The 19,885-nt window shown below is 35.4% G+C and overlaps 1 protein-coding gene across 1 annotated transcript; it reads left to right on the top strand.

Annotated features, from left to right (window-relative positions):
• Positions 1–16,237: 16,237 nt before the first annotated feature.
• Positions 16,238–19,578, top strand: LOC131652853 (reticulon-like protein B16). Its single transcript, XM_058922831.1, has 6 exons — positions 16,238–16,512; positions 17,462–17,546; positions 18,014–18,194; positions 18,288–18,429; positions 19,108–19,177; positions 19,312–19,578. The coding sequence occupies exons 2-6, from the start codon at positions 17,510–17,512 to the stop codon at positions 19,476–19,478; spliced, it is 597 nt and encodes a 198-aa protein (XP_058778814.1). The 5' UTR covers positions 16,238–16,512; positions 17,462–17,509; the 3' UTR covers positions 19,479–19,578.
• The last annotated feature ends 307 nt before the right edge of the window (positions 19,579–19,885 follow it).

Raw genomic sequence — 19,885 nt, 5'->3', positions numbered from 1 at the left:
AAATGGCTGAAGGCCATGAATGATGAGATGAAATCTCTTCATGATAATCATACTTGGGAACTGATCAAGAAACCTGCTGGGGTAAGGTTAGTCAGATGTAAATGGATTTTTAAAGTTAAGGAAGGAATCGAAAGAGTGGTGTCAAAGAGATACAAGGCAAGTTTGGTCGCAAGGGGTTTCACTCAGAAAGAAGGTGTCGACTTTAATGATGTGTTTTCTCCTGTTGTGAAGCATAGGTCCATTCAAATGTTGCTTGCCATGGTGGCACAATTTGATCTTGAACTGGAACAGATGGATGTGAAGACTGCGTTCTTGTATAGGTGATCTAGATGAAACGATCCTGATGAGGCAACCTGAAGGGTATGTCGAAAAAGGGAAGGAAGATTATGTGTGCAAGCTAAATAAATATTTATATGGACTGAAACAATCTCCTCGACAGTGGAATAGGAGATTCGACAATTTCATGGCACACATAAGTTTTGTTAGAAGTCAATTCGACCACTGTATGTACTTTCGATTTCTACCTGGTAATTCATTTTTTATTTTGTTGCTTTATATGGATAATATTCTCATAGAAAGCAACAATGTCGAAGATGTAATGAGGGTGAAGGTTGAACTCAATAAGGATTTCAATATGAAGGATCTGGGAGCAGCTTCCAGGATTCTTGGGATTGATATTCAAAGAAATAGAAAGCAGTCGAAATTATGCTTATCTCTAGAGGCATATGTTGACGCGGTAAAGCGGCAAGCAACAAAAGTTTTGGAAGTATGACTCTGGGAAAAATTATCGTCTCCACAGGGACTAGTGCATTGAACTGTCGTTCAACAGTTTCCGCAGTTATGAATTTGGATTGAATTTGTTAAAGATAAAAATGGAAAAGAAAATATCAACACAAAAAGAATTCATTTTCAGAGAGAAGAGACTTATCAGGCATTGCATATAATCTACTTCTCACAAACTTAAAATTATCAACCAGTTATACTCAACCTACAATACTCATCAATATCATCAAGCATCGCTCACACCCTAAGTCATTTCTAACCCAAAGTAGAGAGAACTACTATATCATCTCGGCGACGATCTCTCAGCCAACCTCAACAACCCAGCAGAAAACCGTATTGCTCGCGTCGATGATCTCTCAACCAACACAAACAACACTGAGGCATTAAGCTTCGATACCCACGACGAATATTAGCTCCAAAAACTATCTCTAGAGTCGATAACTAATAGATATCCATCCCTAATCAATATTTGTAAGGTATATGTTTATAAAAACCCAAATCCAAACATAAAACAAAAAGATTAAGGAAGACATCAATAATGATTTGTAAAGCAAGCTTTATACAATACCATGATCAACAAATATACACGAGTTCAAAGTAAAATCATATACAAAACCCAACCAAAGAGAAAATACACAAAGAGGAAGAGAAATGAACCAAAAATCTTCCAGTTTGTCAGCTCCGATCGATGATCAATCCACCCCGAATCATCCGTATGCAAGCTCCGAAGTTGTTTTCTAAGCTAATCTAACTCAAAAATGTTTGGTGATGGAGTGGGAGCAAGAAATACCCAAACCATAACCTAAAAAATGTGTTTTTGGCCCTTAAAACGTGTTTCTGTCAGCACCGCTTTGCCCGGAGGCTCAACACAGCAACTTTTTCACTTTTTTGGTCAGTCAGGTTCGCCCGGAGAGCCCAAAATTCGCCTGGCAAAACACACTAGAAACAGCAAAAATTTCTGCACTGTTTCGGCCATAACTTGAGAACCGTAACTCTGATTTGCGCCCGGTTCGAAGCGTTGGAAAGCTTATCCAATGCTCTATCTAACAATGACAAAATGGAAACCAAATTGATTATTTTTATAATCCTTATTTTGATTCTTATTCTTTGATGAATTGATTTCGTTGCTCAAAATCGCGCGTTTGAAGTCGTCTCTTCGACACTTTATTGCTCATGCTCCAAATACGCTTCAATACCTACAAAATGAATGAAAAACTATCAAACGGTACATAAATGAATCAAAAACACAAGTATACATAAACTAAACATATTTACACAAAAGTTGGGTTTATTCAACCGAAATTAACAACAAAGAGTCGATAAGTGCACTAAAAAGTATATGCAAACATAGCTACAATTTGCACTTATCAGCATACCTACGGAAGATTCTCGACAAGTTTGGTATATCGAATTCAAATCCTGTTGTGACTTCGACAAACCCTCAATTCAAGATAAGTATTGATTAGTATCCCAATACTAATGTCAAAATATCTTATATGAATAGCATCCCATATGCTAATATAGTAGGTTATTTGATGTATGCTATGGTCTGTACTTGACCCGACATAGCATATGCAGTAAGTCTTGTAAGCAGGTACATGTCGAATCCTGGAAAGGCTCACTAGTAAGCATTGAAGTGGATTTTAAGGTACATAATGAAGGATAGAAAAACACTTAGAAAGGGGGGGTTTTGAATAAGTGTGACTTTAAAAACTTTTAAGACAAAAACAATTAACACAATTATTTTTATCCTGGTTCGTTGTTAACGAAACTACTCCAATCCACCCCCTTAGAGTGATTTACCTCAACTGAGGATTTAATCCACTAATCAACCTTGATTACAATGGTTTTCCACTTAGATACCCTCTAAGTCTTCTAGAGTATTCTGATCACAACTTGATCACTCTAGGAATACACCACTTAGAAACTTCTAAGTCTTCTAGAGTCTACTGATCTCACTGATCACTCTAGGAACCTTTTACAAATCAATGTAAAATAAATGTTTACAAGAGTATGAATTTTCTTCTTAAAAAGCTATAATCACAACTGTGATATTTCTCTTAAGTTCTAAGCTTAACTCTCACTAAGATATTACAAGTGAAGTGAGGTTGAAGATGAAGTTCGTAGGTAATGAATTCAGCAGCGTTTTAGTAAGTTTGCAAGAGTTTTTTTTTGCTTCTGATCAGAAATTCATATTTATAGGCGTTTGAGAAGATGACCGTTGGGAGCATTAATGCGTTGCGTGTTCCGTACAGCTCTGCATTTAATTTTTCACTCTTTTGTCAACTACCTCGAGCCTTGCTTTTGCTGCTTTTACTGACTTTGCCTTTTGTAGCTTCTAACGTTCCTTTTGTCAGTCAGCGTAGCCTGTCATCTTGTACTTGCTTCTGATCTGATGTTTGTAGAATACAACGTTTGAATAATCAGAGTCAAACAGCTTGGTGCAGAGCATCTTCTTGTCTTCTGACTTTGAAGTGCTTGAGCGTGATACCATAAGAACTTCAGTGCTTCTGCTTCTGATCTCATGTTCTTCTGATGCTTCATAGACCATGTTCTGATTCTGCTTGACCATCTTCTGATGTCTTGCGAGAGCATGTTCTGATGTTGCAATCTTGAACCTTCTGAGTCAGTGCTTCTTGCGCTGAATTGTGCATACTCTATATATATTTCCTGAAATGGAAAAAGTAAAGGATTAGAGTACCACATTGTCTTATACAAAATTCATATACATTGTTATCAGCAAAACAAGAATATTGATCAGAACAAATCTTGTTCTAACAATCTCCCCCTTTTTGATGATGACAAAAATATATATAATTGATATGAATTTGCAATCAGAATATCAGATGACAAAAGATAATTACACATATATAGCATAAGCATATAATTAGAGTGTGTGAATATGTCTCCCCCTGAGATTAACAATCTCCCCCTGAAATAAATACTAGAAGAATTTATAAATAAAAGACTTCTCTGAGTATTTTCCATTTCGGTAGAGACATTCACTTTGCCTAGAACTTCAGGACATTCAGAGCTTCTGCTTCTTGCTTCCATAGGACAGCTTCAGAGCTTTGAATTTCTTCTTTGTTGTCATAGCATGCATGATTGAATCAGAACATTCTTGAATGTATCAGAGCATCATCAGAGCATGTTTACATCCTGAAATGTTTCAGAACATACTAGACAAAAATATCAGAATCAAGAATGAATCAGAGCATTCTTAATGAATAGCATGTACCAGAGCATTCTTGATAGATTCTTAATAAGTAGCATGTATCAGGGCATATGAGAGAAGAAAATGTATCAGAGCATATTCTGCCACGAGAATATCAGAACATTCTTCTTGCTTCTGATCCTGATCTTGAAGCTTCATAGCACTAAGCTTGCTTCAATTTTCCAAGAATATGCTTCGATATAGAATTGCTTTTCCCATGTATTTGTTTCTCATGTTGATCTTTTTCAGAATATCTTCAATCCTGCAAAAAATCTCAAAGACATAGAACTTGCAAATAATGTTAGGAATGTTGAGATTCAATCCCAGCAACTGATATAATAAACCAAATCAATTATCATGTTTCTCCCCCTTTTTGTCATAACATCAAAAAGCATTTAAAAAGATTCAAATGATAAAACAACATAAAGTGAAGAAGATAATATTTCATTGATTAACAAAATATCAGAAGTACAGGAAGGATAGAAGCAGATGCAAGAAACAGATGCAAGAAACAAGAAAACATCTAAGACTAAGACACACTACGACTAGCCTAGCTTGGAAGCTATCTTGGCCAGAAGGTTTTGAATCTCAGCAGTGCTTTCTATCTGCGTCTTCATAAAATATCTGAACTCCTGGTGAGTATCCTCATGCTTGTCCAGACGAGAAGCAAGATCAGCTTGATTCTATTGAAGAGCCTTCATGGTGTTCATCAGAACAGAAGGTCCAGCAGAAGAAGCATCAAAGCTATTGTTCAGAAGAGGAGTCTCAGCAGCAGCATCGATCATGGGAACATCAGCTTGATTTTCCTTAAGAGGAGGTTGCATAGCAGGATGATTCTCAGCATCTTGAGTTTCAGAAACTTGATTTCCAGCATCAGCTTCAGCAAACACAGGAGAGGGAATGTCAACTTCTGAATTCTCCAAAGCCAGAAGAATCTCAACCAAATTCTTTGGAGGTGTAGGAGCAGAAGGTTCTGATGGGTATTCAACTTCTGGATATACCATATTTGGCGCTTTCTCAAAGGGATTCTCCCTAAGCTAGTTGAATATCGACTAAAAGTCTCCAGTCAGAACATTGTAATGAGGCTTCCACACAACCATTGCAAGTGGATGCACTTCCTCGAGCTCATCAACGAATTCCTTCTCTTCAAGGGATTTCCCGCTTCTGATGGGATGATAGTACTTACCATCATCTAAATCCAAAAAGTAGCCAGAAGATCCAGTATTTTCAGCCAAGCATCTCTTTTGGATGTTCAGAAAATCAGTCTGAATATCCTTCTTAAAGACTTTCCACAACTTGCGAGTAGCAATATGATCCATCTTAGACTCATGAGCAGATTTCAGAGTCTCCAATCCAGTTTTGACCTTATTCATCAACAGGTCATAACAAGCATTAATAGAGGGTTCAGGAGGATTGAAAGTGAAACAAAATTCAGGGTAAAGAAGACTATAGGGTTTTGATTTTCTTGAGAATAAAGCAGGGGTGGTAGAAGATGAAGAATCTGTGGTAGAGGTGTTGGAGAGAATATTTTCAGAAGGAAGATGGGCAGAGGTAGCATTTTGTGGTTGAGGGTTTAGAACAGGTGTAGAAAGAAGTGGTTGGTTTCTATTTGTGGTTATGGAAGAAGATGGAGTGACAGAAGGAGGAGGCTTTTTCTGAGAGGGACGATCAGAAGAACGGTAAATTTTATGAATGAGCTTCTCAAGCTGTTCATCAGTTCATTTAGGTTTGAGAGAATCTTTGGGTTTCTTCTGCTTCTTTGCTTGCTTAGAATCAGGGCCTTCTTCTGTGGCCTTTCTCTTCAATTTCTTTTCTTTCTTCTTCTTTTCCTTCTTTCTTAACTCATCCAGAGATGGAAGAGTTCTTCCTCGAATCCAAGCAGGATCAACAGAAGTTTGAGCTAAAATGCATGACTTCAGATAACGTTTGACAGATTTGTCTAGCTCCTCTTTGAACATGTGAGAGAAACTCACAACAGGAGTTCTTCTAGTCAGAATATCTGGAAACATTGTTGAAGGAGTGGTCACTTCTTCAATCAGCTGCATCCTTTTTAGAGTCTGAGCATTCAGAATAACCCCTTGGATAGCAGTCAAGTTCTTAGATGGGCCAACTGTTCTCAGAACATCTATCAAGCCACTCTCAATCAGCATTGTTGTTTTGGTTTTGAAATCATGTGCCATAAGGTTTTCAAAATCCACCATGGTTTCGCAAAGAACTTCCAGTTCATTAAGAGGAATCGAACAAGACATCAGAGGAGTAAAAGCAGATCTCTTTTATTGAACTAGATGTTGCGATGATACCTTGCGTTGAACATTCGAAGATGAAGCCATGGATTCACACTGAGATTCAGGTTTAGTAACTAGGGTTTATGCAAAAAGAGAGAGAGATGAACAAAAAGAGACAACGAACAAAGAGAGAGAATGTAAAGAGATGAAATGTTATGGGAATGAGTTTATATAGGCACGGACTTGAAATGAAATGCAATATGTTCTGAATGAACATGATTACAGAAATGCGGAGAATCAAATGCATTTAATGTTGAGTGACGTTAGGGTAAAATGTGATATTTGAAATGATTTGCACAGTTACCTAGGGCGGCGTCTCATCAACTGCACGCATGCTTGTCCAAATAGAGTGAACACATGTCCATCTTCTAGAATAGCTAGTGACAGCTGTTTTGCTTTAAAAGAGATTCTCAATCAACTTAGACATATGAAACGTTAGCAATAACAGAATCAGAATATCTAACTGATTAACATCAGAACTTCTTATAAGAAAAAAATAAACCTAATCATTTCAAATCTAATCCATACATAAGAACTTCTCATCCTTTCATTCTGGGCATAAATCCATACTGATATTCTTCATAATGAACTTAAACCTATCTTCAGCAAGGGGTTTTGTATAGATATCAGCCCATTGATGCTCTATATCAACGAAGTTTAAAGAAAGAACACCCTTCTGAACATAGTCCCTAATGAAATGATGTTTAATCTCAATATGTTTAACTTTGGAATGTAAGATTGGATTCTTAGATAAACAAATAGCAGAAGTATTATCACAGATGATAGGAATGTTACTCTCATTTATTTGATAATCTTCTAGCTGACTCTTCATCCAGAGCATCTGTGTACTACATCCAGCAGCAACAACATATTCTGCTTCTATTGTAGAGAGGGCAATTGTAGCTTGCTTCTTGCTGTACCAGGAGATCAGGTGACTTCCAAGAAATTGACAACTTCCAGAAGTACTTTTCCTTTCAAATCTATCTCCAGCGTAATCAGCATCACAAAATCCTACTAAGTTGTATTCTTCAAATCTTCTATAGACTAAACCAACATTAGTAGTACCTTTCAGATACCTTAGAATTCTCTTAACAGTTGTTAAGTGAGATTCTCTAGGATCTGATTGGAATCTTGCACACAGACAAACACTGAATAAAATATCAGATCTAGAAGCAGTAAGATATATAATAGATCCAATCATACCTCTGTAGAGCTTCTGATCTACCTTCTTACTTACCTCATCCTTACCTAGAACACACGTTGGATGCATAGGAGTTTTTGCTTCTTTGCTTTCTGAAAGATTAAACTTCTTCAGAAGTTCTTTCATGTACTTGGTCTGATGAACATAGGTTCCATCAGAAGTTTGATTGATCTGAATCCCAAGAAATTACTTGAGTTCTCCCATCATGCTCATTTCAAACTCAGCCTGCATAGACTTAGCAAACTCCTTTCCAAGTGTAGCATTGGAGGTTCCAAAGATAATATCATCAACATAAATTTGGCAAATTAAAATATCCTTTTTAAAGGTTTTACAAAAGAGAGTAGTATCCACTTTTCCTCTGTGGATACTACTCTCTTTTGTAAAACCTTTAAAAAGGATATTTTAATTTGCCAAATTTATGTTGATGATATTATCTTTGGAACCTCTAGTGAAACCATTATCCAGAAGGAAAGAACTTAATCTTTCATACCGAGCTTTAGGAGCTTGCTTCAATCCGTATAATGACTTCTTTAGTTTAAAAACATGTTCTGGAGACTTAGAGTCTTCAAAACCAGGAGGTTGGTGGACATAGACTTCCTCATCTATATAACCATTTAAGAAGGCACTCTTAACATCCATCTGATACAGAGTGATGTTATGTTGAGTGGCAAAGGAAATTAATAAGCGAATAGATTCTAACCTTGCCACTGGTGCAAAGGTTTCAGTATAGTCAATACCTTCTTGCTGACTATAGCCCTGAGCAACCAGTCTGGCTTTGTTTCTTACAACTTCTCCTTTTTCGCTTAACTTGTTTCTGAAGACCCACTTAGTTCCAATGATGTTAAATCCTTTTGGTCTTGGAACAAGATCCCAGACATCATTCCTTGTAAACTGGTTTAGTTCTTCTTGCATGGCAATTATCCAGTCAACATCCTCCAGAGCTTGATCAATAGAAGTTGGCTCAATAAGAGATACTAGACCAAATTGACATTCTGCATTGTTCTTAAGGAATGCTCTCGTTCTGATAGGATCTTCTTTCTTCCCAATGATAACATCTTCTGAGTGAGCAGAGTTGAGTCTAGAAGATCTTCTGATAGTTGACTCTTCAGAAATTCTGAGATTCTCTAGTGAAGCAGCAACTTGATCTTCTGACACTTTGCTTCTGGGTTCTTCAGCTTCTGAGTTAGAGATTTCAATATCTGCAAAATTCTCAAACTGCTTTGGCTTTTCAAGACCAAGCTTATCATCAAATCTGATATTGATTGATTCTTCAACAACCAATGTTTCAGTATTGTATACTCTGTAGCCTTTTGAGCGTTCAAAATATCCAAGAAGGAAACACTTCTGAGCCTTAGAATCAAACTTATTCAGATGATCTTTAGTGTTCAGAATATAACATATACATCCAAATGGATGGAAATAAGAAATGTTGGGCTTTTTGTTCTTCCACAATTCATAAGGAGTCTCATTAAGAATAGGTCTTATAGAGATTCTATTCTGAATATAACATGCAGTGTTTATTGATTCTGCCCAGAAATGCTTAGCCATATTGGTTTCATTGATCATGGTTCTGGCCATTTCTTGTAGAGTCATATTCTTTCGCTCTACAAGTCCATTTTGCTGTGGAGTTCTAGGGCAAGAGAAATCATGAGCAATACCATTTTCTTTGAAATAAATCTCAAAGAATCTGTTCTCAAATTCGCCACCATGATCACTTCTGACCTTTATGATTTTACATTCTTTCTCAGATTGAATCTGAGTGCAAAAGTCAAAGAACACTGTATGAGACTCATCCTTGTGTTTCAAGAACTTTACCCATGTCCAACGGCTATAATCATCTACGATGACTAATCCATATTTCTTCCCTCTGGCAGATGCTGTTTTGACTGGGCCAAACAGATCAATGTGCAGAAGTTCTAGCGGCCTAGAGGAAGAGACAACATTCTTAGACTTGAATGCAGGTTTGGAAAACTTCCCTTTCTGACATGCTTCGCAAAGAGCATCTGATTTATATTTCAGATTAGGGAGTCCTCTAACCAGATTTAGTTTGTTAATCTGAGAAATCTTTCTCAAACTAGCATGGCCTAATCTTCTGTGCCAGACCCATTGCTCTTCGCTTACAGACATAAGACAAGTTACCTTCTGGTTCTTAAGATCTTGAAGATCAATCTTGTAAATGTTGTTCTTTCTCTTGCCTGTAAATAGGATTGAGCTATCCTTCTGACTTACAGCTTTGCAAGACTTTTGATTGAAGATTATGTCATAACCATTGTCACTTAATTGACTTATGGACAATAAGTTATGAGCTAATCCATCTACAAGAAGTACATTAGTTATGGAAGGAGAGTTACAAATACTTATGGTTCCTGAGCCAATAATCTTGCCCTTATGATCTCCTCCAAACTTGACTTCTCCAGCAGACTTAAGCACTAGGTCTTGGAACATAGACCTTTTTCCCGTCATGTGCCGCGAGCACCCAGAGTCCAGGTACCATGACATGTTTTTCTTTGTCTTCTTTGCTGCCAAGGATATCTGCAACAGAAATTATCTTCTCCTTAGGTACCCACATTTTCTTGGGTCCTTTCTTGTTAGTTCTCCTCAAGTTCTGATTGAAATTGGGTTTAGCATGATAAACAACAGGAGGTACAACATGATATTCCTTAGTTTGAGCAACATGATATTTTCTATTTTGTGTCACATGCTTTTTAGTGTGTGTAATGTGAAAACTTTTAGCATGTGATGTGAGCCTAATATCATGGGAGTGGCCATACTTGAACTGATCATAAAAGGGCTTGTATGTGATTTTCATATCATCTACACGTTCAAGTTTGTATGGGGTATCACCCTCATAGCCTATGCCAACTCTCTTGTTTCCACTAACTGCATATATCATAAAGGCAAGTTGACTTCTTCCAATACCTCTAGATAAGAACTTCCTGAAACTCAAGTCATATTCCTTGAGAATATTGTTCAAGCTTGGAATAGACTTTTCTGAACAAGAAGATGACTCAGCATCTTTGGATAGTTTTAAAACTTTTTCTTTGAGTTCAGAATTTTCTAACTCAAGCTTCTTAGTTTCAGATGCAAAGAGCTTTCTCAGCTTTTTGTATTTGATACTAAGCTTAGCCTTGATTTCCAGAATTTCAGTTAGGCTGGAAACTAGCTCATCTCTAGATAGTTCAGAAAATACCTCTTCAGAGTCTGAGTCTGATTCTGATGTAGATTCTGATCCATCATCAATAGTGGCCATGAGCGCAATGTTTGCCTGCTCATCTTCAGAGTCTGATTCTGATTCTGATGAATCTGAATCGTCCCAAGTTACCATAAGGCCTTTCTTCTTTTGAAACTTCTTCTTGGGCTTCTCCCTCTGAAGCTTTGGACACTCACTCTTGTAGTGACCTGACTCCTTGCATTCAAAGCACGTGACCTTCTTTTTGTCAGATCTTCTGAGACCAGAAGATTCTCCTCTTTCAGGATTTTTGGAACTTCTGAAGTTTTTGAACTTCCTTTATTTACTCTTCCAGAGTTGGTTTACCCTTCTGGAGATCATGGACAGTTCATCATCTTCTTCTTCTTCTTCTTCTTCTTCTGATTCTGACTCTTCAGAATCTTCTTCTTCTGCCTGAAAAGCGTTAGTGCATTTTTTATTCAAAGATTTTAACGTAATAGACTTACGTTTCTTTTGAGGTTCATTAGCATCCAGCTCTATTTCATGACTCCTCAAGGCGCTGATCAGCTCTTCCAAAGAGACTTCATTCAGATTCTTTGCTATCTTGAATGCAGTCACCATTGGGCCCCATCTTCTGGGCAAGCTTCTAATGATCTTCTTGACATGATCAGCCTTTGTATATCCCTTGTCAAGCACTCTTAATCCAGCAGTTAGAGTTTGAAATCTTGAGAACATTGTTTCAATGTTTTCATCATCCTCCATCTTGAAGGCTTCATACTTCTGGATTAATGCAAGAGCTTTAGTCTCCTTGACTTGGGCATTTCCTTCGTGAGTCATCTTCAATGATTCAAAGATGTCATGGGAAGTTTCTCTGTTTGATATCTTCTCATATTCAGCATGAGAAATAGCATTCAGCAGAATAGTCCTTGACTTATGATGATTTTTGAATTGTTTCTTTTGATCATCACTCATTTCTTGTCTTGACATCTTTGCTCCTCCAGCATTTACAGGATGTCTGTAACCATCCACAAGTAAGTCCCATAAATCACCATCTAGACCAAGAAAGTAACTTTCCAATCTATCTTTCCAGTATTCAAAGTTTTCACCATCAAATACTGGTGGTCTAGAATATCCATTTCCATTGTTGTGTTGATAATAATTTGAAACATGTGTAGGAGTTGATGCAGTAGTTGGTGTATCAACCATATTGACTTAGCGTTTTTCTCTTCCTGAATCTTTTTCTAACACGGTTAAGTGCTTGCACCTAGAACCAGGCTCTGATACCAATTGAAGGATAGAAAACACTTAGAAATGGGGGGTTTGAATAAGTGTGACTTTAAAAATTCTTAAGACAAAAACAATTAACACAATTATTTTTATCCTGGTTCGTTGTTAACGAAACTACTCCAGTCCACCCCCTTAGAGTGATTTACCTCAACTGATGATTTAATCCACTAATCAACCTTGATTACAATGGCTTTCCACTTAGATACCCTCTAAGTCTTCTAGAGTATTCTGATCACAACTTGATCACTCTAGGAATACACCACTTAGAAACTTCTAAGTCTTCTAGAGTCTACTGATCTCACTGATCACTCTAGGAACCTTTTACAAATCAATGTAAAATAAATGTTTACAAGAGTATGAATTTGCTTCTTAAAAAGCTATAATCACAACTGTGATATTTCTCTTAAGTTCTAAGCTTAACTCTCACTAAGATATTACAAGTGAAGTGAGGTTGAAGATGAAGTTCGTAGGTAATGAATTCAACAGCGTTTTAGTAAGTTTGCAAGATTTATTTTTTTGCTTCTGATCAGAACTTCATATTTATAGGCATTTGAGAAGATGACCGTTGGGAGCATTTAATGCGTTGTGTGTTCTGTACAACTCTGCATTTAATTTTTCACTCTTTTGTCAACTACCTCGAGCCTTGCTTTTGCTGCTTTTACTGACTTTGCCTTTTGTAGCTTCTAACGTTCCTTTTGTCAGTCAGCGTAGCCTATCATCTTGTACTTGCTTCTGATCTGATGTTTGTAGAATACAACGTTTGAATAATCAAAGTCAAACAGCTTAGTGCAGAGCATCTTCTTGTCTTCTGACTTTGAAGTGCTTGAGCGTGATACCATAAGAACTTCAGTGCTTCTGCTTCTGATCTCATGTTCTTCTGATGCTTCATAGACCATGTTCTGATTCTGCTTGACCATCTTCTGATGTCTTGCGAGAGCATGTTCTAATGTTGCAATCTTGAACCTTCTGAGTCAGTGCTTCTTGCGCTGAATTGTGCATACTCTATATATATTTCCTGAAATGGAAAAAGTAAAGGATTAGAGTACCATATTGTCTTATACAAAATTCATATACATTGTTATCATCAAAACAAGAATATTGATCAGAACAAATATTATTCTAACACATAAATGGATTTCTAAACAAAGTTCTAATTTATGGTGGAGCCTTAGGTGAAGATAGTAAAGCAGTAATCGAAGGATATGTTGACTCTGACTATGCAGGTTGTATGGATTCCAGAAAATCTATTTCTGGATATGTTTTCACTATGTTTGGCACATCAATTAATTGGAAAGCAACACTTCAAAAGGTTGTTTCTTTATCAACCACTGAGGCGGAGTATATTGCCCTAAATGAAGTTGTGAAAGAAGCATTGTAGCTTGAAGGCTTTTCAAAGGAGCTGGAACTTCAAGGTCGAGGTATCACTATTAAATGTGATAGTCAAAGTGCTATACACCTGTCGAAGAACTCATCATATCATGAGCAAACCAAGCATATCGATGTGAGGTTGTATTTTGTTAGAGGAGTAATCGAGCATGGAGAAGTCCAAGTGCTGAAGGTTTTGACAAATCACAATGTTGCTGATATGATCACGAAGACATTGCCCAGTTGCAAGTTTTTCCACTATATGCAGTTGATAAAGCTGCATGAAGAAAGCTAGTTTGTTCTTTGATGTTAGAGTTTGTTCCAAGGTGGAGATTTGTGAGAATTGGATCGAACTCTAGTGGGTCGAAGAGTAGCTTCATGTTTTGACAGAGAATGTCTCAAAGACCTACATACTATAGTCGAAGTGTGTTCTAATATGCGGGTGTCAAAATGCTAGGGTTGTTAGTATTTCGAATTGGGCCCGAGTGTTATGTCCAATTGTTTAAGTTAGCTTGTACCCTAAGTTAACTTGTAATGGATATTTGTTAAAAATCTCATTAGTTTAGTATGTTAGGTTTATTATAAATAACATACTAGTATCTCATCATTGCATACTGCAAATCCTAATTTAGGGTGAGACGGTTATTTGTTATTCTTGTAACTTGTAATCTTGATTGAAAGAGAAGTAAAGAATAATAGTTATAACCAATCCTTGTTGTTCTTCTTGCTTTCCCATTGTGTTCCCTATTACACTCTGTTCGAGGCATCCTTTTCACAACAAAGAAAGATAATAAAATGAAAATTAGAAGAGAATTAAGGTTCATTGATAGAACAATGCTGAGCAAGCGAGGTTGTCCGAAAGAGAGAGAAATGAGAATATTCAGGTACCAGGTACCCGATAGGATCCATTAATGTATCAATGGGCCACCGATTTTTTATTTTATTATTGGGCCACCGATTTTCAAATTTAAAACTGGATTTTAAAAAATAGATTAATTCGGATAGTAATTTAGTTCATGGTTATTGTTTTTTTTTGCACATCCCTAATTAGGTGGCGAGTTCTAATCAATTAGAGAGCGAGATTTTTCTTTCTTAATTGATCATGAAGCTTTGCTTTCTTAATTGATCATGAAGCTTTGCTTTCTTAATTGATCATGACACTTTGTTTTCTTAATTGATCATGACGCTTCCTAATCAACTAGATATTGGCTAGAATTATTTTTAAGAAAGTTTTAAAATAGATAAAGTTTGTAAAAAAAACTTTTGAGTGTGTGTGTGTGTGTGTGCACGTGGGTGTGTGTGCGTGCATGCGTGCGTGCGTGCGTGCGTGCGTGCGTGCATTGTCTTAGTATTTTAAGAGCTACTCATTATTAACTAGACACTATTTATCCTAAACTGATAAAACTACAATCAAGCATAGGATCAAACGAGTTTTCATGATTTCAATTTCTTTTGATGTTGATCTTTACATTTAACTATCTTTTCTTTCAACACTAAAACCTTCTTAGCTTCACTTTTGATAATTTCATTTTTTTTCTACTTTGATGATACTCGTGATTAACTTAAATTTATTCTTTTGTCATCATCAAAACCACAAACAATATCATCATAACATGTTCATCTCATAGAACAACAAGTTCTACTCCCAGTTCTTCTTGCACCATCTCGATTATATCTTAAGCTTTAAACAATGACTTCATTAAGGAATTTCATCTTTCCCATTTATTTCCATCAATAATCAAGATGATAGAAGGAAATTCACAATTTGGGTTTATGATTGCTGTAAAAACCCTTGAAAAAGTCATACACCTCAATGAGCGTTTTCCAATTCAATGATCCCTTCATAGTTCTCTTATATTTCCTTTTGACAACACCAGGCTCACGATGGAAATAGTTAGCCAATCGAAGTTTATTGCGCAAAGTAACCAATTAAAGTTGTAACAATTGTAGTATATTCCATTCTTATTAAAACACAATTTCAACATTTATATAGTTTGTTGGTTAACAACTTACCTAACTAACTAACATATCACTTGTTAGTTAGTTAGTTTTGTGAGTGTTTGGTATCATTGTCGGTTATCGCTGTCGCGCATTCACATCCTCTGCATCGTGATTTTTTAAACTACTATTGATAGCTTTTGCAAATCATGTGGTATTCCTGTAATTTTTATCGATTTCCAAACATAAACTTAACCTACTAAAAGACTTAGTTATAAACTAACTAATCTAACTATATTTGGTAAAAAAAAAAACTAATCTAACTATATACTCACACTAGTGTATATTATAACTACTTCTACACTTCCACGAGTGTATAATATAAATGGAATGAACTATATACTCACGCAAACTTATAATATAAATCAAAATGCTGTATTTAGAAACATGGTCTTTAAAAGGCGTGTAAGACAATCTATCGCACAAGATATAAAATTTGTCACAGTTAAATTATAGATAAATAAAGCCTCATAAAATATTTTTCTATGCTAAACTTTACTTAAATACCTCCAAAAATTTAATGAAGATTCAACCAAAATTTTCAAACATGACAACCATCAATAAACTTTTGTAGAAAGATCACCTTTAAACGGATATAAAATAAAAAAAAAGTAGAATTTATTTTATTCACTAATTATAACCCAAATTTTAAGAAGTGGATTGAGAAAATCCTCTGTAACTAAATTAGATTTATGTCCTAAAATGATGATTTTGTATATCAATCTAAAACTAATATAAAAACATCCCATTAAATTCATCTTTATTTCCTAAATAAAATGTTGGTAGATTCCATAAGATAAAGTTTATTGAAATACGACTAATATCTATTTTTCCAATACTTGCAATAATAAAATTTTCAAAAAGTTTGTGCTCATTTCATTAAAAATTAAAATATTTAACTTTTTTCTATAATTCTATTAACAATTTTCAAAAAGTCCAATAGAATAGAACTCATCGTCCAAATGTGAAAAAGGAATATTACTCTTCTATGCGACGTTCCTAATTCCAAACAGTTTTCTTGTTACAACTAACTGAATCCAATTCAAACTATTCATTTCAATTTCAACCCTAATCCTTAGGGTTTTACAACTCTCTCCCTTTCCATCTCCGATTTTGGTTTCAAGATTCTCCCTTTCACCTTCCCGCTCTGCGTTCTCCGCACTCCACTGTCGTTTTCGGAATTAATCTTGATTTTCATCAGATCTTTGAGGTACAGAAGCTATGTTTGTGATTTCAAGTTTTTCTTTTTTGTTAATCTTTGTCACTGTTATTATTTGCAGAGTTGTTTTTGCCAAAGAAAATGATGATCTTGATGTAGCTGCTAGCTTGTGTTATTCATGAATCATGACTTTTTGTACTGCTTGATTATTGTTTCAGTTTTTTAGGATAATTGTTTTGATTTTGATTTTGATTTTGGTAATTTAAACCTGAAGCTGTTTTTCAAATTCTTGGAAAATCTTTGTATGTTTCATCATCATTGACCTTGAGTCTGTGGGGATAATATTTTTTAAAACAAACAGTTATTATTAGATGGAAACTTGGTTATTAGTTAAGACTTAGTTGACCCTGAGTCTGTTACAGGTAGAAACTTTCCACTAACGTTTGTAACCGGATTTTTTCCATACGCAAAAGTCAGGGGTTGAACCTCTGATCACTTGTTTAAAAATACTATCAATTTGGTCTTTAAAAATCTTGTATGTTGGTCAAATTAATATTTTTAGGGATAGTTTTGTCCCTTCAGGGACTATTGTGAAATTTGTTAGAATTGGTCTTTAAAAATCGTGTATGTTGGTCAAATTAATGTTTTTTAGGACAGTTGTGTCCCCTTAGGGACTATTGTGAAATTTATTAGAACCTAGTTGGGTACTTTTTATTTTTCAGAGATCAGAGACTCCTATTGAAGGAGAGAGTGTGTTTAGGTTAAGGGTGCAAATTTTAAATACATAGGGTACTCAATTTTGAATCACTTAATTTTCTTTGTTTGCATGTGCACACCCTAACATGGGGATGCTGATGTATTGCCTGTGTTGGTTTTTGGAAGATTGTTGGGATTTGGGTGGGATGATTGAATGCTTGAAAATTATTTTGATGCTGTATTATTGTGAAGCTTATTATTGCAGTAATTCAACTAGCTAACGCATTGATTTTGTTGCATCCAGATCTACATAATCTAGTTGGTACAATTTCCATTTTGAAGAATCAATTTAATGTCTGAGTCAGAAGCTCAGTCTCCGACCAGCTTTGGTAATGTTGTAACTTCCTGATATGATAACTGTTCACACTAGGCATATATCTAGTTATACACAAATATTAACTTTCTTTTTTAAGAAAAAGAAATCCTCCTTGCTCGACATTTGAATCATCTATATTTCCGCTTTATATAGATACTTTGCTTTACCATGTGTGTACATATGGCCGTTCATATTTGATGCATCTTTCTGTTATCAGTCAGCATATTCGGTTACTCTTTTTTGTTGGTCTAATCTTAATATGGTTTGGGTTCGGAATTGAAAATTGTTTTTGACGAGGTTTGTTATTCCCGTTTAAAATTTAATTTGAATTGAACAATATATGTTTGACAAATTAAACTATTTATCTTTAGAAATTTGGAAAAAGTTTACTGAGGAACATCATTCTACTTTCTTGCAGTTTTTTTAAATATTATATGCTTATGTTAGTTCTAATGTTTGCCTTTCTTTTCTCTATTATAGTTTCCGATGTTCTACTGTGGAAGCGGTGGAAAGTTTCGTTCGCTGCCATTGTTGTTTCTACGGTTGCCTGGCTCCTATTCGAGTGGACTGATTTACCATTCTTAACAATTTGTTCAGATGTCTTGCTGCTTTTGATCGTACTATTGTTTCTGCATTCTAACTATGCCACACTTAGAAATAGGTATGATTAGTAACCCTTGTTGTGCTTGTATTATGTTTTTCACAATTTTAAAACTAACACTATGTTATTGGTTATCCTTTTCTCCCTGAGCAGACAACCACCAACATTACCGGAGCTAGTAGTGTCAGAGGAGATGGTTAGCAACGTTGCTGCTTCATTTCGGGTGAAAATCAATAATGTGCTTCTTATAGCTCACGACATCACTATTGGCAAAGATTTTAGAGTTTTTTTTAAAGTAAGTTTTGTTTCAGGTTACAATGTTTTAGGGATTGCTGATGTGGGAATTATTATCTAAATAATAGTGATTACTTTTCTAAGGTGTAGAATTGCCTTAAATAAGCCTAACCTACTTTTATAACAAATTGCCTTAAATAAGCCTAACCTACTCAGCTATACCTAAGCTATTTGTAATGCTCAACCTAAACCTTATAAAGCCTAGTTTATCCCTAAAGCCAATTTTTTTTTAAAAGGCAAATGATAGTATTGTTATTTTGCTTCAAGTCTTGTAAATACGTTTGTGAGTATATGATTTTAAGCCCCTCTTGAGCTCCTTTGCCTCTTCTCACGATATAAAAGGCAGGTGCTTGTAAATTTTAACAAGGATTGCATATAACTTGGGATGAGCTCATGCAACACATACGCTATTAGTATGTTACATGAATCTTTTCTATTAAAGCTATTCCCTCAAAATTATCATTTGGTTTTTCAACAATAACTGCTTCCATGTTCTGTTATGACAGAACTTTATGATCTAATATGTTATGACTATTCATGTCTCAAGTGTTTATTTTGCTACAACAATGAATTTTTACCGTTAGAAATGAGAACATAATAATTCTCCTCAATTTGTACATCTGACTAAGAAATTCGGAAAATGAAAAACATTATTCAGTGTTCATTTTCTACATAACAGGTGGTGATTTGTTTGTGGCTCTTGTCTGTCATTGGCAGCATCTTCTCCTTCTTCACAATCGCCTATATTGGTATGTTTTCATTCAAGTCCATCTATTAAAAAGAATTTGTGATGTCTCTAACTGAGACCTTTTTTTTAACGAACCGTAAATTCTGTACTAATCCATTACTCTTGTTCTCATTTGTATTTTGGTTATGGTGACAGGAACCCTCATGATGATTACTATCCCTGCATTGTACAGAAAATATGGAGATTATGTAGATAAGTGTTGCGGAGTTATCAACCACCAATTTTCAAAACATTATAGAATTGTTGACGAGAATGTTTTCAACAGACTGCCTCATAATATACCGAAAGACAAAGATTCTTGAACATCATCTGTGAAAATCAACTACTCAATCTTATTGATAGGCAAGTCTAAACTAGCACTTCGAATCATACATGCAGGAGACAATTTTGTAGTTCTGATGCTGCTTGAGCCAACTTTATGATAACTGTTTTCCTTTTCTGTACATTGAAATTGAGATTTCGTTTGCAAGTTTGTATATAGCGTATACCTTGATGTTATTGGAGCCAATTTTTTAGTAATCATTTGATAAGATTTGTTGGGAAATTTTGTCTACTAATCACAAAAAACAGGTGGTGAATGACTTAATTGAGTATATTGGAATATATTGAACTTCATAGTAAGGTGTTATAATAATCATTTAACAAGTTATACCCTAAGGAGTTGTATGTCTTTATAGGGGGGTATCAATTGTCACGATTGAAAGTCTAA

The sequence above is a fragment of the Vicia villosa genome, linkage group LG2, assembly GCF_029867415.1.
Source record: "Vicia villosa cultivar HV-30 ecotype Madison, WI linkage group LG2, Vvil1.0, whole genome shotgun sequence".
In the NCBI taxonomy this organism is placed as follows: Eukaryota; Viridiplantae; Streptophyta; class Magnoliopsida; order Fabales; family Fabaceae; genus Vicia; species Vicia villosa.
The sequence above is the reverse complement of the archived record's forward strand: the minus strand, read 5'-3'. Positions and strand labels throughout refer to the sequence as shown.